Source organism: Rhea americana, unplaced genomic scaffold, assembly GCF_003343005.1.
Source record: "Rhea americana isolate MKP2758 unplaced genomic scaffold, rheAme1 scaffold_7, whole genome shotgun sequence".
Classification (NCBI taxonomy): domain Eukaryota; kingdom Metazoa; phylum Chordata; class Aves; order Rheiformes; family Rheidae; genus Rhea; species Rhea americana.
In genome coordinates, this window is record NW_028186867.1 from 3,467,749 (window position 1) to 3,490,092 (window position 22,344).

Below are 22,344 nucleotides of genomic sequence, written 5' to 3' on the forward strand. Positions count from 1 at the left end.
CTGAGAGAAACTGGTCACTTAAAACCACTAAGTAACCAGGAAAAATGAAATTACCATGTATGCACTGAAGAGTCCTTTAAGAACTCAAGAAAGAGGTACTTGAATCGTTTGAAAGAAATTTTTACTGAAAATAGCTATTGTGTTTTTGGTTTTGATGCTATATCTAGATTTAAACCTTTGATAGGTCTTTGACAAGGACCTTCAGCAAGTTTCTGGAACATTAATCATGGAGTAGGATACAAAAGGTTGTCATGAATCAAAATCTGACTAACAGGCAGGAAACAGATAAAATAAACAGCCTGTGTATGTCACCTGGCAAAACGTTAACAACAAGTTACCTTGATGCTACTCTGTACTAAGTCCCTTGTTATTTTAATACATTTACTTCGATTTTGGAAGAGGACAGAGTTGTGAAATTGAAATCTGTGGAGAAGACACAGTTACATAGGTTGAACAGACTGTGAAGAAAAGGTAATGGACTTCATACCAGGCTGGATGAATGGGCGACAAGATGTAAGTTCAAATTCTGTATAAATGCCTGCAAGGTAGTGCACATTAGAACTAAAAATAACTGGACTAGAGTCTATGCTATCATACTATGTAATTAACTGTGCACTTAAGAAAAAGAAGCTAGATGAAGACTTATGCTTAATGCACATCTGTAATTAATAAGATACAAAGATTATAGGCAGTATTTAGAATGAAATGGATAATATTAAAATGCAATTGTATAAATGGATAGGGTACTTCATAGCAAACACTGAAAGGCAGTATTTGTCAAACCATTTTAAAAGGATATATTGCACAGTTMGAAATAGTTCAGGAGAAAAATAACAAGAAATTAGGGGCAAAGACAGACCGAACAGACAATTCTTTTCTGAATGAGKCATTAGGGGGGATGGAGGCACAAAAAAGAATAAAAAACAAAAGATAGCTGGGGAAGTTATAATAAGTTATTCCTACTTTCCTACCACAGTGAGGAAAGATCACTGAACTTGGAGGAGACGGTTAATGAAATGTACAAGAGCCCCATGTTAAAATATTAAATGAAAGAAAATTTTCATCTATATTATGGAATTAGTTGCCAAAGACTTCAGGCTATGCTAAGAACTTAGAAAGACTTAGTGAGCTCTGGTATTTAAGAAGACAAGTTATAACAGCTAAGGCTAAAACTTTTTGTAGACTCTAAACTGCCAGGATTCAACCAAGGTCATATTATTTAGGATTAGGATGAGATCTTCTTAGGGATCTTCTTTATTCACTGAGGCTTCTGATCCTGACAACTGTCAGAAAAGGGACACCGAAAAAAAAAGCGAGCAAGGCAATCCTTACCCTTCTATATCACTATATAACATCTCCTAAAAAAGGATACTGAAGAGATAAGCCAGACACAGTACTGATAGCAAGTAGTTAAACACTATGTTAAAAACTCTAGTTTTTAATTTCAAGTGATATTCATCCACAAATGTATTGTGACTGTTCACAGTCAGAATCAAGAGTAGTAGAAACCACAAACAGAAATGTCCCTTTTTTGCATTCAATTTTGCAGTGCTAGCCTAATTCTCCAAACTCCTCTTTAGTTTTATTATTCGTGCTGATTTGGCTGGATATCAAGACAAATTAGTGAGTTTGAATTATGGAGATCTGTTGAGAGCTTTTGATTTAGGACAGAGGCAATTATTGCAGAGTATACTGCTCCAGCTCTGACAAGAGGGTTAAGTGGCTTGACTCATGTTTGCATTCACACAGAGCTCGTACACACAAAGGTAAGTAATTGAGACCGTCTAGCAGAGGCAAGGAGAGACGGATATACATGTCTCCCAGTTTTGAAAACTACTCATCAGAGGAAACAAATTCCCACTGCATGCATACATGAGCACAAGCAGCGTAAAGACTGTCCTACTGCTTTTTTAGGCAAATTATTATATCAGTGCCTGAGACTTTAGTTTCACAGGCCTAGTTTTCTTTAGATCAGTCAGATATGTATCAGATTTAATATATCTCACTGTAATTGATGTTACTATATATAAATCCTTATGTATTAAAGTGAAAATTGCTAACTATGTTATTAATTGATCACTTCCACTTCTGCTGTTTTGAAATGATGCATAGCACACCTATTAAATTGAGGACCGATTTGGAGATGGAGAGAGAAGAAGATAAAATGGAATTTATTGTATTTTTAAATTGTAAAAGTATATTCAAATGATTGTATAGGTCTTTGATTTTTTTTATTTCAATAAGAATGTCTCTTAATACAATAATTATTATTAATGTAATAATTATTTTGTTTCTTATACATTGATTCTTTTCCTTCTCAAAGAATATTACAGTATTTGCCAGTATAGCTTAAGTGACAACTGTAAACCATGCCATAATTCATTTTTTGAAGTTTTTTTTTCTCCATAGCTAACCCTATCAATCAGATTTTCATTATTTCAGCTGTGACCTATTTCAAATTATTCTTCTTAAGTATAAATACGAAATCTTGCAAAGGTTGATAGAAAAGACTCCATTCAATCAAAGCTCCCCAGGAAAGTATATTCCCTAATGTGTGTGTTTTCTTTTCTCCTCTTCATCATTTATCCTGTGTCTCATGTCTGACATCCTGCAATGTAAATACTTTTTAGAGCTTTTAAAATACCTCAGGCTGAGCCTACAGCTATGAAAATGTTAACATTTACCATATGGTTTCTTAATTACATAAAACACTATGCAAGGCCTAAATACTAATGTTCAGGACAGGTGCTGGCTCTGTAGCCCAAGGGGATCCATCTGACAATTTGCAACCTCACAGCTTTGGCATTTCCTGTTTTGCTTGTGTAGCRTTTTCCTTATAGCTCCCCTCAAATCTAAGGGTCATTTCTCAGAAAGATACCTACAGACTGATGAAAGCTATGGAGTCTGTTCACTTGAAAACCTCATTATATTGTCATTCCTTGCTATATATGTCTCTACCTTTCCTCCCTTTTGCAGTTTTACAGATGATACAAAACTGCGAGGAGTGACTGATACACCCGAGGGCTGTGCTGCCACTCAGAGGGATCTCAACAGGTTGGAGAGATGGGCAGAATGGAACCTTATGAAGTTCAACAAAGTGACATACAGAGTCCTACACCTAGGGAGGAATAACCCCATGCACCAGGACAGGTTGCAGGGGCAACACACTGGAAAATTCCTCTGAAGAAGAGGATCTATGGTCCTGGTGGATGAGCCAGTGATATGCCCTTGTAGCAAAGAAGGCCACCAGAAGGCCACCAAGAAGAGCAATGCCAGCTGGTTGAGGGAKGTGGTCCTTCCCCTCTACTTAGCCCTGATGAGGTCATATCTGGAATGCTGAGTCCATTGTTGGGCTGTATWCACGCTGGAGAAGAGAGGGCTTAGGGAAGATCTTACAAATAACTATAAATACTTGTTTGGTTGGGATAAAAAAACAAGAGTCAAACTCTCCTCAGTGGTATACAGTGAATCATAGAATCATAGCAGCATAGAATCAGTAAGGTTGGAAGGGACCTCTGGAGATCATCCAATCCAACCTCCCTGCTCAGCAGGGTCACCTAGAGCATGATCTCCAAAAGTGCCTTCTGACCTCAACTATTCTGTGATTCTGCAGCAGGCAGGTGTTTTGTTTTGATTTTGCAATGATAACTAAAGACAATTTCCTTATTTTTCTAAACAATTAAAAGTTGGAAGTTTGGTAAATGACTTTACAAAAATTGTTGGGTTTCTTAGGTTTTGTTCCCTGAAATATGAGGAAAAAATATTACACAATCACTTCCTCATGATAGAATGAARGGAACATTAACTTTGGTAAAAGCACAAGAATATTCACTGCATTACTAAAAATAACAAAACCAGGCATTCCCTTCCTGTTTCAATAAGATTGAAGGTTATTGAAAACATTTTGGTGTTCATTTTCCAGATCCTGTATGTCCACACTGGGCACTTTTCCACACTGAAAATCACTGTTTTCTATAGTTTGTCCCAGTGAATGCTTTAGTTTGGATTTAAACATGTTGTCTATCTGTCTTTTATTATGAGCAATTTATGATTGAATATTGTAGCTATGCTATCAAACAGAATTCCTCAATTTCCACAGCCTTTGTTTTCTCATCTCCTTAATATCTCTTCTTCTGTTCTCAAAAATATGTTTTTGACAATAATTATGTTCATCTCCATGTTGTCACCATGTTCTCAAAGGTATCCAATATTACATATTATACCACAGCCCTGCTGACTTAAAGGATCATAATGCCAGGAATATGAGTATGGATATGGAAAAAATTAGAAAGGGGTTATTTACTAAGCTAGATTTTTTTTCACAAGATCATCCTGTTGCAACAAGGCAATATCTTTCAGTGTTACCACACAATAGCACAGAGAAAAAGTATATTAAAATAAGGTAGACTTTAAACAGGCTTGACACAGAATAGAATCAGTAAGGTTGGAAGGGACCTCTGGAGACCATCTAGTCCACCACCACCTGCTCAAGCAGGGTGACCTAGAGCATATTAGACAGGATTGCATCCAGGTGGGCCTTGAATATCTCCAGAGAAGGAGACTCCACAACCTCTCTGGGCAACCTGGTCCAGTGCTCCGTCACTCTCACAGGGAAGAAATTTCCCCTCACGTCCAGGCGGAACTTCCTGTGCTTCAGTTTCTGCCCATTTCCTCTTGTCCTGTCACACGAGACAACTGAAAAGAGTTTGTCCCTGTCCCCTTGACACCCTCCCTTCAGGAACTTGGACACATTGATCAGATCCCCCCCCCTCAGTCTTCTCTTCCCCAGGCTGAAGAGGCCCAGCTCTCCCAGATGTTCCTCATAGGGCAGGTGCTCCAGCCCTCTGATCATCTTTGTAGCCCTACGCTGGACTCTCTCCAGTAGCTCCATGTCTCTCTTGGACTGGGGAAATCTCCACAGAATAATCAGAATTTGGAGTATTAATTGTCTTATGACCTGCACTGAAGGAAACAGTCTCCTTTTAGCTAAAGTCTCCCCATTTTCAAATCAGTCCTCCATTTAGTAGGTATTTTACATATCATTTTCAAAATTGTCTCCTTTAGCTAAGACTCTTCTGTTTGAAACTTTTTCCTCCTTTGGCTGTTGTGGTGCTTGCCCATCCCAGACTCAATCCAACTCTTCATTTTTCTTGTTTAACTTAACTGAAACTTTTTTACATCTTCTGTAAAAAACACACTGGACTTCTGTAAAAAAATACACACTGCTTCTGCCATCTTCTCTCTTTATACACCCTCTTTGTATAATCCCAGTCACAYCCTTTGGTGATTTCTGATAACTCCCAAATTCATAAACTTTTTCATTTTTATTCTATTATCCAGTCATGATAGTAAAGTACTATGAACTAACATCTTTCCAAAGCTGGAACTCTGGCCAGTTTAGCAGCATACTTGTTAGCATTTAATTCCAGTAGAGCTCTGGTTGAACATTTACTTTGATTGAGTCAGTATACTTGACAAGAAAGTCTTTGCTTTTGTTTAAATTTAGAATGACAGTCATGAGAAGCTTACAACTAAGAAAAAAGAGTTCAGAACTTTTTAGCCACAAAGTATATTAAGAATGTGGAGCAAAACCGAGTAGTTTCTGGCACATATTTTAAAAATCAACAGAGAATTTCACCTTTATAAATGCCATTATACCCTCCATGGACTTCTCCAGTACTAGAGATTTCTTCGATATGAGCCCCTTGGTCAGACGTAAAGTATACAAGAGTTTTATTGTTCAGATTGCTTTTCTCCAAAGCATCCAGAATCTGTCCTAAAAAGAAAAATATATATAAAAAAAAGTTTTTTTGGTTATATCTGTGGTGTGTACAAATATCTTTTGTCCTTATGACTTTTTAGTTTACATAAAAATATTATTATACATAGCCAAGTGGTACCATGCAACATACACAACAACTGCACAAAATCTTTTGCAATCAAGACTATGATTTCATTGCTGCAGGGTTTCTGGAAGTATAAAATGAGAAGATTTGTGCAYATCGGAGAAAAAGGCTGATCCATAGAGAGCCAGTGACCTTTGGAAGCAGTTGTTCTCAATCAAGGAAACCCCACAGCAAGAAGATTCAAACTGTTGAGGATATCTGAAAGAGTCACAGCATGCAGAACAGATATGGGGGTGAAGCTGAGGGATAAAGCTTTGCTGCCTAGCAACCTATAGAGGTGGCATGGCAAATATCTCAGCGTGAATGTTAGAACAAGGCACTCCAAAAGAAAAGTGAATTAATGAATGGAGTGCCTCTGGAAGCCTCGTGGTTTCACAGTCTAACCTAGTAATCAGTCACTAATTTCTGATCATATACTAACAGACATTGACTAAGCTCAAAATGCACAAAGTAATAAATACACACATGTGCACATATTTAAAACAAGAATCCATATGAATATGCTGTGAGACTACAAGGCACCATGGGCTTACATTTCATTTACACAAAAGGCTCCTTACACTATTTTGCACTGTAGAGGAGCCTGGCAGTGCACATAAATTACTTTTAAACCTATTTAGAGTGTCCAAATTCTTTTAAGTGGGCTTCTGTATGAATGAGAGTGAAGCCACTCTTTGTAACTTGCTCCAGCGAATTTTATACTGATTAGGAATGTAAAATTATTGGTCCTGGAAACTGACCAAAGTATAAGAATATGCTTCACATCACCCTCTAAAAGAGCTTTAACCTTGTCCTTCAGATATCCCAGAGTATATAAAGATAATTCTGTCTTCACAACCATTTTTTCTTTATCCTTTTTACTTGAACATCCAAGAATGGTCCAATTTGAATGTTAATTTTGATTTGCTCGTCTGTCCACTAAGAATTAATTCTTCAGCTGATGCATAATTAGTGTCAAACAGGATGAGATAAGAACTTAGAAATACAGAGCTTGCTTCATAAGGAAGTAGCCTTCTTCAACTATTTTCAGACCATCATTTTGGTTTCTATGCTCCTATTCTGGATAAGGAGTAGTTATCTCACCCTGTTTCTAATCACTTGTCTATTAAAGCTATAGCATTCTAAAATTGCCTTTCTAAAAAAAGGATGACTGCCTTCATTTCTTATCAGCTCGAATGACTGGGCCTTCAATACAGGAATGTCAGCAGTTAAATAAACGATATTTCTTGTTTATAAACTAGGAGTAAAGAAGAAATTTAAGAGTAGGAGAATCTGTTTATGTAAATTTCAAAACCTTGTGGGAATTGAAATTTCCCAACAGAGCCGAGGAAAATCTGTTTCAAAGGCTGACATTTTAAAGCTGGTGAGTTAGAGGGAAATTTGGGTAACAGCCCATGCATATTCATCTGGCAAGTCATTTGCTTGCTGTAGCAGGTGGACTGAGTGCCAGGAAAGAAAGAGGCAATTCATCATTGGCTTCTGAAATTGTTTGGACATTGTGCTTACTAAGTTGTTATGGTATCTCTTGAGAAGGGGGCAATATTGAGAAAAAAGTGGAGCATATAGACCAGTTAGGACATTATTGGACCACATGACCTCCAGAATTCCCCTTCAGCCTATACTAGGCAACTAGCTCAAAAATAAATACCTTTATATTAGATATCAGGGAAGGTAAGATGAATCCCACCCAAACTGCTGAGCATATGCAGCTGCATGAGCTTTTGTACATTTTTATCAGCATATTGAACAGAAAAATGAGGTCTCAGTAAGAAAAGATGGTAAAACTGTATTACTTCACCCATAAAATATGACTGGAAGTATATCATATGTTATGTGCTCTTGAATTATAAGAGTGGAGCTTCAGCTGGCTTAGCCTTCCCTTTAAAACCATTTCTAGCTGCAGGAAGCAATAACGAATTAAAGATTTTGTGGAAGCAAGGGGCTTATGCAGCTTATCAAACTGTAGGAGGAATAAGCCAAAACATTAGGAAAACTATAGCCCTGTTAAAGCAATAATGGTTTGTTATTCCCAATGTCTGAAATTAATAACAAAATGGAAGGACTCTTGACTGAAAAGACTCGCTTGAAAGTTAATAGCTGTAATGATCTCTGTGGATGATACTGTTCACATGTTTTTTTCTGATTTAAGCAAAACAGATTTTGAAAGATACAATTCTAATCAGGAAAGTCAATTGAACACTGAAGGGGTCGTATAACTTCTGAAACTATTGAGAAATTAGAATTTAAGATTAAATTTCTAGATATTGCCATTCTAGGAGTGTATACCCAACCTAGCCCAAATTTAGGTGGCTAACATTGCAGAAGACAAGGGAATGAGATCACTGGACACTTTTCTTCCATTTGTAATTTTTAAAACTACAAAATAGCTTAATAAGAACAGTAAGATGTTGATCGTTTGAACTAATAAAACATTTCAAAATTTACATAAAGCTTCCTTCAAAATATACAGCTCTCTACATTCTGCTGTCCACTCTTCCTTTAACGTATGTTAAATTATAAAGACTTCTTGCTTTCTTAAAGTGACATGCCAATTTCTCTAGAGCTGTAGCCATGTGAAACCGAGGAGCAATTGACTGCACTCTTTGGGAGGAAACAGAGAGCACCACGACATTGTTCAGCTTGTCAAACACAATATAAATGCTAGCTAAACAAGCCTCTCTAATGCTGAACACAATTTCTGAAGCTTTGAACTCTGAAGGTTTGAACTACATAAAACTCACACTATGTTCATCCAGGTTAGGATTTAAGGATTATAAACAATGAAAATTCTTTTGAGAAAACATGGAAAACTAATGAAGTGGTTACAAATTTGTCAGCAACTTGGAAATCTGTTCAAAGATTTAAGCAAGCATGTATATGAAATAATGCTTTTGCTTAATAAATTAGTTTACTGACACTTGAAATCAATATAAGAGAGAAGTGTTAAATGTATTCACTTGAAATAATTTATAGTCTTGCTGAAAACATGAGAAAAAAGCTCTAGAATCTAGAAAATAGCTGTATAATCCAGGTATTAGGACAGAATAGTCCATTCTCACTTAGAACAGGTATATAGCGGTTTGCCTGATTCAAAGAAACAAGATGATACTGAAGGATGGGTAAGAATCAGTTCTAACAGAATGTCTCGGGACACAACAGTTGATGATAAAGGGAGTTCTGGAAAATATAACATTCTTATCCTATTCTACCAGCCTTTCATATGACACCACTGTACCAGGACGATTATAGGAATCTTGAGACAATTAAGAGACAAAGAGTAATTTGGGAAGATGAGCCATCACATCTCTAGCTGCCTAGAGGAGACAGATAACATTTTTGGTTAATCTCTCCGTTTCAGAATTGCCTGCTGATACTAATGTCTGCTTTTGGTTAGTATTACTAACCAGAATGACAATTAACTTGTCATCAGTGGAGGGAGGCTAGTTCTGACATCGGCAAGTGAATGCATATGAATATGTGCGTAAACTTCTAGAAATTATATCTATATGCATACGCACCTGGAAGCCAATATTCCTCACAGAAAAGATATTGAAGCGATTCAACTACATAGCCACTACCTAGTAAAACCCTTGGGACTTTCCTTCTCCTACAGAAGTTAAATTAAGGTAATTCCATCATTCATCATAACCTCAGGGCACAAAGGCTAAGACTTTCACCTTAAACTTAATGTTGTAATTTCTGCAAACCATCATCCACAAGCTAACAATCAATTTAAACTCTCTATGTTGATTTTTCAGAACCATTCACTCTTTAATGGACTGATCTGATTACAAAAATCCACTGACTAAAACCTTTGTATAAAAACAAGCTTAGTAACTAAGACCAAGGCATCCATATCTTAATTTTAGCTTTTGTACATTTCAAGTTATAAATATGCAAATGCTTCTGTGGTATGCTCAGAGCCATCCAGTTTCCCCTTGATAAATATGTAAATCAGTTTGTCTCATCAGTGGGGAAGTAATTATCACTTTCAGACCTAGTCATTGAGCATAACACTTGAGGTAAAGATGGAAAATAAACCACTGACAGTAAGACAAGAAGTTGCTGCACATATGGCGAACAGTACATCAACTCTGCATGTAACTTGTTTAACATTCAGAGCTAGAATACAACCACTGGCAAGTGGAAATTCTTCGAAGAAGCAATAGATTGATGTGATGGCACATTATTTAACCAGTCAAAAGTACACAGACATCTAAGGAGACAGGTGAATCTGTATATAGGCAGCATAAGCACATGAAGTTCAAAGGTGACAGTAATAATTAATATAATTTTGACTAGAGCAGAAACTCAATGCATGACGAATTATACAACATATAATAATTCCTACAAAAAGAAAGTGGAGCATATACTCAGTGGAAAGTCTTATATCAGTTCTACTATGCTACTATTATTTTTAAACTTATGCTATGGAAAAAGCCTATGTAACAAAGTCTTCTCAAAAGTACAAAGTTGAATTTTTAAATGTCCTGAGTTCCTAACACTATAGGTTAGTGACATCTTCAGTGTCAACAAGATATATTCTGCCAAACAAGTAGCATCTGGTTCTGAAAAAGCATATCTGCATTAGAGTATTAATTACAGTCAGGAGTGCACACTCAAAATAAATCGGATCATCACCACTTAATATATCACTGTTTGCAGAGCAAAGCACTCCTGGATTCTGTGAACTTAACTGAAGGATGGACTCAAGGACTGCACCTAAATCACTCCAACTGCTGATATGCAGCAGTCCCTGGGGTCAGAGCAAAGCTGGTCGGAAGTAATAAATGTCATATCTCTGCTGATATGCTGAAAGTCTGGACACTGAGCCCTCAGCACCAGCTGGTCCCCTTCTATCGTGCTCCACTACTTGCTAATCTTGGAATCAGACTACAAAAGATCAAAGTCACAAAGCCGGTAGGCACTGGCTTCTCTTCACGTTGGAAGAGGATTGTGTGCGTATGAGTCAAGCCAGGTAGCAGAGTGACAAAAAGTCAACCATGGAGTCAGGCACAGGAGGATTAGCTGCAGCAAAGGGGTTGGCAACAAAAGGTTCTGCGATACTTCCTCAATAGAATTTTCCGCTGAAGTTGGCCAAAATGTTTATTCTGTGGCTCCAGATCCTGGAATACATGTCACTTTTAGAGACTCAGCTATAGGGAATCGGATCTTTTGCATCATGAGGAAAGGTAACAGCAGTTGCCTCGGGTTTAAATACCTATAATGTAGGATAAATTACTATTCAAATCAATAGCTGGGAGGTGTAGATAGTCTGCAGAATATCATTATTTTCTCTTCTTGGATTACACTAGACTTATGGTTAGACATATCAAACCTTTATAGGTTTATTTCAGTGGCAATCCTCTCAAGTGCATGTCCTTTCTCTCTTCTCAAGTAGATGAGATTTAGATGATCTGCACAATATTTGGAAACTATAGCAGCAGGAGTAAGAATACATAAATGTGGTTGCTACAAAAACACTTCAGTAACACTGCCTTATACTACCTGAGAATGTACCTCATGGTATCTCTGAATGACTAAGGAATTAAGTAATACATAAATTATGATATGACTCCCACATGAGTGATATATCATAATATATGCATTACAGACATATTAATCATTCAAATACATATAGCAGTATTTTTGTACAACACTAATTTATTTGACGCTTTCTTGTGGTATGGGACACTGGCTAAAAAATCTACAGAATTAATATGGTAACTATATGCTAACTGCTTATCTTAGTGACAGTTTCTTATCTATCCACTCATTTTAAAAACTAATTTCTGGTTCTTTCTTTCTTAGCCAGTTCCTTGGGGTACCTTGCAGCTTTTCTAGGACAGGAAAGTAGAAAGTGGAAAATGGAAAAGAAGGATACAAAGGGTGGTAGTCTTGATCTGCTCTCCATATTAGCTTTCCACCTTGAAAGACAGTCCAGCCCTGCCAGTGTTGGCAGTTCAAAAAGTGGTAGGATTGATGTATCACACATTGAAACTATGGTGCTAAGACAAATGTGTTCTGCATGTGCACAAGGACAGTATATTGTGGATATATAATGAGTGGGATTTACCTACAACGGACAAGTTCTCCTCTGAAATAGTTGCTAAAGACACCTTTTATAGCTGATGAAACAAAATATGCATTTTTATATGTAGCTGACATAATTGAAGATGAATGAATTTGGCCCCCACAGTTCTTGATCTTTCGCGTGATGAGGGAAGGTAACAGCAGTTGCCTTAGGTTTAAATACCTATAATGTAGGATAAATTACCATTCAAATCAATAGCTGGGAGGTCTAGATAGTCTGCAGAATATCAAGTTATTTTCTCTTCTTGGATTACACTAGACTTATGGTTAGACACATCAAAACAGCCTAAGGGCTTGGAGAAGGGCAGTCTTCTACAAGAACCAAAGCTAACTTTAGTGTGTAGTCGGTTAAGCTATTAGTATGAATTTGCTTTGTGCTTGGATTTGGATTGCCGTGTAATCTTAAACTTGTAATTGGCTTGTGCTGTTTTTACAGTCTTATAAGTATAACCTGTCTTTCAGACTCTCAGGATAAACTTTCAGTGTAGCACACAGCAGATTAGACATGCACTGCTGAGTAGCTATGAATATAGCAACCAAATTTTGACTTACATACAATTTGCCTAGGTCCTGCCCAAAGGAAGCATTTCCAAATTTTGGATGGAAAACATAGGAAACCTCAGAGTGGAGAAGTAGGCTGTCTTTTGCATTATGCATCTTACTTATATGCATAAGTTTTATCTAGAAATGAGTATCACATATCTTATTTCCAAAATCATGAAGAATTTAAATTATTTTGTAAATCTGCAATTTGGAATGATATCTTACACATAGATAAATAGTACCTTTTCATCCTCTAGTAGATTATAAAGTACAGAGTTAAGATGTGGTTACGAAGGTTGTGAGGAGCTCTAAATGTAGCTGCAATATAGACAATGCAGAATAGCAAGGTTTCCATAATTACATGACTAGTACACCACTGCAAAGATAAAGATATTAGGATCATTAAAAGTCAAAGTATAACTATCTGCTTATTAGTATTTAAATTAGATACTAAATGTGCTGCTTTAAAATCACTTTTAGACCTTACATCTGTTCAACATAAGGCTATGTATTTCTAATGTAAATCCTAATTTTTAGCCTGCTTAAAATGCTAAAATATGAGATATGGTCATGCAATTTCAGAAGGGTCTATTGCATTTGCATTTTTCATGACAGCTGTGATAACTTTTGGGGTAAATTTATATCTCCATTCTGCACACATTTGAAAAAATGTTGCCATTGCACACATACAAGTAAGATGCATAATGCAGAAGACAGTCTACTTCCCCACTCTGAGGTTTCCCATGTTTTCCATCCAAAATTTGGAAATGCTTCCTTTGGGCAGGACCTAGGCAAACTGTAATGACAAGCAAAGGAGGTTATTCACTTTTGAACTAGACTATCATTCAGGTGGAGGCTTCAGATTTTGATCATTTCAATATATGCTGATTGATACAGTAATTGGGGAGTGATAAAAGAAAATCTTCTCTAAATCTTAAAAGCTTTAAATATTTATTAGTGTCAGAGGGCCTGTTTTGCAGTCAATTTTAAACTGAACATATATATGTTCTTAGATCTAAATGCATAATAACAAGATTATGTCAGATTAAAGGATAAAGCACTTAAAACAATGTAAGAAATGTAACCTCATATTTTAATCTGTGGTTTTTTAGAAATTTCCAAGTATTGTCAATGTTTGTTTTATTTTTATACCTTTTATTAAATGAAAGTGGTCCTGGAACTGGCAAAAAATGAGTTGACATTAGAACCTATATGTTCATTGTCTTTCAAGAGTTCATCTTTGCTGAATTTAGGAGCAGGGCTTGGACTTTTGCTATAAATCACGTATCATTAAATAAAGAGGATTTTTATCAAGATAGAATTAATATTCCTCATGAAATCTTAATTCCTTTCATTTCTCAGCTTTCTGATCTTAACTGTGTGAATCGAATCTTACATGAACGTAGTTTATGTTGCATTAACTGACCCCAAAACAGAAGACTCCTTTTGTTTTTCTCATGATTTGACTACCATCATGAACATTTGCCACTTTACTTACATCATAACTGCCATTTGGAAACTTTTGTGTCTGCTAATACTGCTAGACRCTTGAAGCCTACAATGCAATTACCATCTCCAAACTAGGTCAGTTGTGAAAAAAATCTCTATATAGATGTTATTAATACCAATAAGAGAGAAAGTCTAAGTGCAAAAACTGTCCTCAAGGAAGTTTCCCATCAATGAAGGTAAACTCCATTCTGTCTTCTCTAGATGACATTCTGATTTAGAAAACAAGAGGAGGAAATAAATTTAAGGTCACAAACCTCTCTTTTGATTTGACTTTTTTTCAATTTATTCTCTCTTTTCTTTGTGTATGTGTGTGTGCGTGCGCACGCACATGTGTATGTATGTGTGCTCATTGTGACAGTATCTAAGCTGATTTAAGCTCCAAAGAAGGACTTTCAAAATGGAAGAAAAACAATTTTTAGGTCATTCGAGTTCATAGAATCATAGAATTATTAAGGTTGGAAGGGATCTCTGGCGATCAGCTAGAAGCTGATCATAGATGATTCAGAAGCATGCTTGCTAGCTTATGGAACGGGACTTTGATACCTTAAATCATCTAAATGCTCTTGAAAAAAATTCTCAGCCTATCCTGAAATAATTTATTTTGAAGCTTCAGAGCAGTATTCAGTAGCACAGCAGATGCTTATAAGACAATAAAAATTCTGCTTATTTCTAGTTTGAAGCATGGGAAAGAGAAATACACAGTCTCGTCTTAAATTTGTTTGGAAGTACTTGAGGTGCCACCTTAGGCCATGATGTTTTTGCTGCTCCCAGACATAGCAGAATAAGTGCCCAGAGGTCATCAAGCCCATTTCTTTATCTTTTCTCTACCTAATTGTTACATATGAGAAAATCTAAGATGTGGCGTCTGTGAAATTACTAATATAGTTATTGATCTCAGTTTGCAAAGGTTCAACAACGTGAATACTATGTGTCATTTGGCCTGTAAGGGGAAGTTAGAACACTCTAAGTTACGAGGCTGTCTTGTGTGAAGACAGATTCCTAAGAGGGCTCTGCTCTGCTTACAAGGATCTCTGTGAGGTGTGTTTTTTAGSGTGAACTTTAAGGTAAATTTGGTATGAGGAAGGATTATTTACATAGGAACATCAAAGATCAGCTCAAATAATAATGTGGATACAAGGGAAAAATTAATCTAACTGTAAATAAGTAGTATTTGGGGAATAGAGGGGATCCTTGTGAAGGTAAGCTCCCCAGTGCATATGTGGGAAGCAACCACTGGAAAGCTTCACTTAGCATGTTTCTTGCTTGTAGGAATGGCACTAGTCCTATGGATAGAGAGGCACGCAGAGGATTACCCGCCTTCCCTTGCCACGCTACACCATTAATCTTTTTCTAAAGGACTGCTTCTTTCTTCTTTCTTCTTTCTGAACCTTAAACTTCTGAATATCAAATCTATGGAAGTTGTATACAAGTAAATGTCCATGAACATGAAAGGATCGAAATCTCTACACTTTACGTGAATATTCTTAAAAGAGAATGGTGTTCCAGTACCACATACAGAGAGAAGTAAGTGCAGCAAGTAGTTTTCTGCTCTCAGAGACATTGGAAAAGTATGAAAAGCGTACCTGGCAACTCATTATGGCCATATCAAGATACAACAGTTAAATACGAAAACAGCTGAATAGAGCATTTGCATTCTTATTTCTTGATATACTATATTTATTATACTGGTGTCTCCTGTTTAAAACAATTGCCTTCTTTTCTACTTTGTTACTATATATTCCTAAAGATAATACTGAACAAGAGAAGAAATTAAATGTCACATTAGACAGTCAGGATATATTCTGAGAGAGAAATGTGACAGACCCCAAAGCTCTCTTTAACTGTTTAAATGAGCCATCTACTATTTATGAGCAACACCTGGGGTTACTGCAACAACTGGTTGATGTACTACGGCTACCTCAGCTCTAAACTGGCAAGAACATGTAGGATAATATCCCATATAAATACTTTAGGATTTTTTTAAAAATACATCTGCCAATTTTCTGCCTTATTAAAATAATATTGATACAAAGGCCATCATAGCAGAACACTGTCCTTAAAACCAGGCTGTCCTAAATCACGGTTTTTTATGTGGTTGGAGCCTCAGTCAAGAGACAGAAGGGATATCACATCCCACTTCCCGCTGCACAGACATTATCCTTACCTTTGGTCTTGGTCTTCTCTCTAATCTCCTAATAATGGACATTTGACATTTGTATGTCATTGCTCCCTGCCTGCCAGCTCTGCTTTCCTTTTCTTTTTTGCTAACAGCTGCTAGCCACATACTTTCCACTGTCTTGCACACATCAGAAAGATGCATTGTTTGTTTGCTACCTTTCTGGCAGTGCAGTTAAACTTTGAAACAAAACATATTTCTTGTCCTCAACTATTAGGTCTTCACTTTGCTTTATTAAAACAAATTCCAAGAAAATATAATTTGTGTGGAAGGTTGTGATGCTTGTTTTGAGCCATGGTCTTTCCATACTGCAGTTCTACTAACTTCAAATCAGTCTGGTTCCATTGACTTCAATGCAGCTATATTATTCTATGCAAACAGAAGACCTAGCCCAGCATGGTTAAAAGGAATGGATATGTATCAGGATAATCTTCCTGCCCATTTGAATGACCACTTTCTTCTTTTTCTACCAAGTCCCTTAATAAAATCTTATTTATTTGTTTGTTTGTTTGTTTATTAATAATTAGAGGGGCCTGGGTATCTGCCAACTAGAAACACTTCTATATTGCTACACAAAGATCATGAAGTATTCTTTTTAATCTAATCTTATCCTCCACAGATTCAGCAGGATGCCTTTAGGAAGAATAACTAATACTTGAGTTGCAAGGAATTCAGCAATGTTTATACATAAAAGAAAAGGTTAATTTAAATACAAAAAGTTCTTTTAGTTCATCTAAAAAGAGATGCCTTCATAAAGAAGGTATAATATTAAAGTATGTCAAACTGATATTTCCCTTTTTATCTCCATTGTATTACACTTTTGTTCCTCTTTCGTTGTTGATAAGCTATTATCAATAGCAGGAGACATCAGGTAATGAAAAGCAGCCAAGTGGAGTGGAAAAAATATAGTGTGATCTACTGTGAAAATCCATTGGGAAGAACTAGAAAAGAGGATTTGCAAAGAAGAAGAATAAATTGTCTGCTCATGGTATCTGAGGAGCTGAAAAAAAATGAAGGCTAGATTCTACCCTAAGACAAAAGTGCACCTCTCATATCAGGAAGGCAAAAAATTCTTTAAAGGAAGACATAATTAGTATCACAGGTACAGAGCAATATTATAGCTGTCCTAACCATTGAGTTTCTTGGCATCAATATGGGAAGGAGGAATCAGGTGTTAAGATTCTAGTTTTGGACCACTGTATCATAACCATATTTCTATATGTATACTATCAGATGGGCCAACATTGCTTTTGACAGCTACAAAAAGAAAAGGATCTACCAAAAGGGAAGGAAATCTCATCTTCAGAAAGACTAACAGACCTACCGCAGACACTTTGTTAAAATCCATTTTCCATCTGCCACTCAAGTAGCTCAAAGAACTATGTTATGCATACACTGAACTTTATAAATAGAATAGATCTGTTTTCAAAAATCAGTTATTAAAGCTTTTGGTATTGTCAAGGTAGTGTATTTTATTTTATTTTTCTATCCCTTCTTTCTGTTCTAAAGAAAATGCTATTTACTATCTAATCTGCCAAAGCAAACTTTTGAATACACTCATTAAAAGTTTCTTATTGATGTAATTGTCAGTAAGAAATTAAATTATAGACTTGCTTAGCTGACAAGGAATTTCTAACTTCAAATTTAAAAGCTTCAGAGCTAAGAAATCACAGAATTTTACAAACATCACCTAAAAATATGACAACAATAGCTCTTTTGTATTTTCTGATTCATTATACATTATTAAATAATTCCGAAAGCCTTTTTATCACCTGATGATCTTACAGACTTAGATAAATTGTATCTATTCACATTACATTGTAATTAAGGAAAAAAATACTGGTTGATTATTTGCTTAATGTCTACAGTTTTGTGATGGCAAAATTTATTTCACTGGGGATTGGAAGCACTTTTATACCTGCCAGTACACTGTTTCATACAGCCCAAATTAATATTTTTCATGTGCTTTAATATCTTTCATGTCTTTTCCAGAAATGCTGAGACATTCTGATTCACTCTTTTATTTCAAGCATCCAGGATTAAGTTATCTTTGGGGTTTGCAGAAACAAAAAACTCGCACTGCTTTTTGGGGCAGGCCATTCTTTTCTTTAGGATTAAAACACAATTACGTTTTGTATTATTCCTTGTTTGCCCTTTGTTTTTAAATTCCAGTCTGCTTCAGAAGYGGAAATAAAATCAATTTCTAACATGCCTCTGCCACTAAAGTATAATCTAAGAGCCTAAAGCTTTTATCCTTCGTAATACAGAAATGATAGTTTTAAAGTCACATAGACAGAGGCACCTAAGGGCCAAGTTAATCACACCTAATTTTAGGCAGACTAAGTATGAAGTTATACATAAGCCCATTTAGTAGTTTTCTAAAAAAGGACTTTCTGAAAGCAAAAGATGCTTCTCCTCTTTCCTTTCCTCTAGACCTACCATCCTTCCCCTGCAAGCGGCCTAGTGGAAAGGAGGCATGGGAAGTCCTATCATCTTCTCCCTTTTTGTAAAAACAAGCTACTAGATCAGCTGAAGCTGTAGTATATAACTCCATGCTGGTCTAAGATTGGGCTTTGATTACCTTAGAGTTTCACTTTTATCATCTTAAGTAAGCAATTAACTTCTTTGGGGTCAGGTGTTCCTTTGGATATTAAGCTTAACACTGTAACGTAAAATCTGCTGGGTGTTCTCTGGGTTAGTACATTGTGCTCTCCAGGAGAATACATTCTGAAGAAACAGTGGTGGGGAGAGGTGGGGAGGGAGAGGGACTCATTTGAAAGGAGTAATTTCCATATACAGCATAAGGGACTCATTTGAAAGAAGTAACTTCCATATATAGCATGAACCAATGAAACCAAAAGAAAGGGAAAAGAAAAGAAAAGCATTCAAAATGCCCTGAGTACATTAAATGAAATATGAAGGAAAAAAATAAAAGTAATATTAACAAGTAACAGGTAAGAAAACATAATAGAAATATTCAGTATCATTTTTTTTTTTCTTAAACAACACCCTGAAAGGATACATAATTGCCCTATTTTACAATCAAGCACTGAGGAAAAAAGCTGGAGAACACCGAAGTTGTAACTCAACCAGCCTGCCCTCGACTAATCAGGGCATTATTTCTCTAATATTTTCCCTAACCTTAAAAACTTCATTACTTATCTGGTGTGATAAAAAGCTTTCTGTAATGCAAAATCTGTAACTGATTTCTTCTAGAATAATGAACTTTGGTAGTATTGCCAATCTGCCCTTAAGAAATGTAGTTGTTTTAGCACTCAGATAGACTATTGGGGTGGGGTGGAATAACAAAAAATAATTTCTGTCAATCTCATCAATAAGAGCTTATTAGTATAACTTTGTGCTTCAGCAGTTTGAATTTTTTGCATGGCACTTCACTAGCATGATCCAGTTTGCTGATGAACTAGAATCTACAACACRGAATCAGTACTGTTACAAGTTTTATTGTGTGCTATTTTTTTTTTTTCACTGAGAATTAGTATCCCATATTTTTAACATCATAGTCTTAAAATAATTAACATACATTTCAAAGGAAGTATGGAGAAGCTGTATCTCTCTATCTGAAAAACAAGAGTGACGATTTTAAAAGTTCCCCTAGGCTTCTCAGAATTACCACTGAGACTGAAATGCACATGCTCAGGATTTTTTTATTTTCTAAGTTAAATGAGATGCAGCTAGCTACAAATAAAGGGTAAAGGACTGGAATGCATTTCCTGAATTATCAAAGAAACTGTTCATATAATTTTGATTCATACGTTGGTGAAGATATTTCATTATCTTAAAAAAAATACTACTTAATTCCCAAGATCAGAAGTAATACTGAGTTTCTGAGTCCAGCTGTACATTTCCAGCCATATCCCAGCCCCAATGTGTATCAAGTCCTGGAAGACAAAACAGCTTTACTTCTCCTCTTCCCCACTTCTATGCACTGGTTAGCACAGAAAGGAAATTCGTATGCCAGCTGAACGGAAGTCCCAACGCTTTGCTATAGATCCAGAGCTGGATTAGTGTGTGACTGGACACAAAACTGTATCACAGTAAGTAAATCTGAATATCAGCTCTGTGCCTCAGTTTTTTATCTRTAGAGGGAAAACCTTCACCTGAAAACCTGAAACCTTCATCTTATAAAGGCATTGTGAAAATGTTTATTTGTGAATCTGTTATATACTGTAGTGATGTAATGCCACAGAAAACATCAGAGATGTAAAACATAATCTGTCTTCAAAACAGAACTTGAAGAGTGTGTGTTAAATAAAACATGAAAATTCATACTTAAGAGTGAAGAATACACCTGCTGTTGAATAGCTGCTTATTAAGAAGCACTCTGTAATGAGGGGACAGGGTTTCACTGGAGAAAGAAATGGCATGTAGCCACATGAATAAAGGTTATATCGTAAGAGACATAAGGGATAGATTTTTCCTACCTTTGAGTGCTTGACTTTATAGTCTAATATGTTAATTTGCACATTTTTTGTGTCTGTATGCATGTACAGTTATTCATGGAATGTATCAGTTATGTTAAGGCATAGGGTAATCCACTTCAAAACTACCTGAATGTACAAGAGGGGGTGGCTTAACTGTCCAGATTAAAAAGTCTGGTCATCTTTTGTTTCTCTGCTTCTCTGTTTCACATTTAGACTTCTTTCATAGAGATAAAAGTTATACCAGCATCATCCTTCACCTGCTAGCTCAATTGCATTCTTTATTACAACAATGATTACATGCTCTATAAATACCTAGACAGATACTGCTTTCTGCATCCAAGTGTTGAAGAAAAAGGATGGTAAAAACATGTTAGTAAGTCAATACTGAAGGTTTTAGGTTCACAACAGGGACACATTCACCAAAGTGGGCAAAGAGACCTGTAAATCATGTGTTTCTCTGTCATCCTTGTCCCAAGCTTTGGATGAATGACTTACTATATTCCTATACCTTTTCTTTGGTACAGGGCAAATGTAATTCCTCTTAGTAGCTTCAGAGTATCCTTGTTAAAAAGGCTGTTAAGTAGAGGCACTCTACCAACGCATTTCTCAGTAGCTTCAGTTAGGCTGTTTTCTCAGTCTATATTTTGGAGATTATCTACATTTTGAATAAAGTCAGCCCTATCTATTCTCCTCATTTCTCCTTTCTTTTCAGCTCTGCCTTTTTATATGCAACCTTTATCCAAATACACATAGAAATCACTGTATTCCTACAGGTCTGTTCTGGCTTACACCTTTACTGTGTTCTTAACTTCATAGATAATGACTTTCTCCAACCACCTCAAAGCAACCCACAAAATCCAAATATATCTTTTATATATTCAATTAAATAACTACAGGAGGGAACTTAGGCAAAAGGTTGGCAGCATATTTCATTATAGAACTCCATGGCTGGAGAGGTAGCCACAAAACTGCTAGAACTCTTTTATCCTCAGGTGATCTAAGACAAGTTTTGAGCCTTTTCCCACTAATGAAAATTAGCTTGTCTCGAGAGCAATGTTAGTATTCTCATTAGTTAGAGTATTTTGATTACAATACTACATACCTGGTTTTGTATTAGGCCCAATTTTCATAACTAGCAGAAAAACTTTGTAATTTAGAAAGTTATATGAACTAAATATTTGTAAAGCAAAATGCATGATGTACTAAAATGTTCTGTGTTGATAATTTAACTCCTTCAATATCAGATGTAATGAAAGATGCAGTAGCTGGCAGTAAACTTTGAACAACACAGAACTACTACCATGGGCTGCATTACAGTGGAGTTTTCCACTATGGAGTGTACATTACCAAGACATTATTTAACCTTCACTAATTAAAAAAATGCTGTAGGAATGCCTCCTTAAAGATGTGCTTTGTAATCCTGTAAATAATGTTCTAAGAAGGAGCTTTGCTGTGTATAGAGACGTAATATAGAAAAAGAAAACTGCATTTAAGGAGGATTAGGTAGCTCAGGAAGCTTATCATAGTGGAAATGGGAGTCTTTCATCATTTAGTCACCTCTTAAATTCAGCCCTGTTCAGTAGCAACTGAAAGTCATTACTGCTTAGTGACATATGAAATGAGTTTGGGTTTTAGCCCAGATCCTAACTGGAAAGCATCCACATCATAAAAGGCA

General features: G+C 36.1%; 1 protein-coding gene across 9 annotated transcripts in view; it reads right to left on the reverse strand.

Moving 5' to 3' along the window:
* The window catches only part of STS (steroid sulfatase), a 108,863-nt gene that overhangs the window by 36,578 nt on the left and 49,941 nt on the right, over positions 1-22,344 (reverse strand). For 8 of the 9 annotated variants that reach the window (XM_085321569.1, XM_085321573.1, XM_085321575.1 and 5 more), the window contains one exon: positions 5,639-5,776. The exons of the other annotated variant lie outside the window; for it this stretch is intronic. In XM_085321569.1, coding sequence (XP_085177695.1) covers positions 5,639-5,776 — 138 coding nt within the window. The remainder of the gene's footprint in view (positions 1-5,638; positions 5,777-22,344) is intronic. 9 annotated transcript variants of the gene reach the window in all.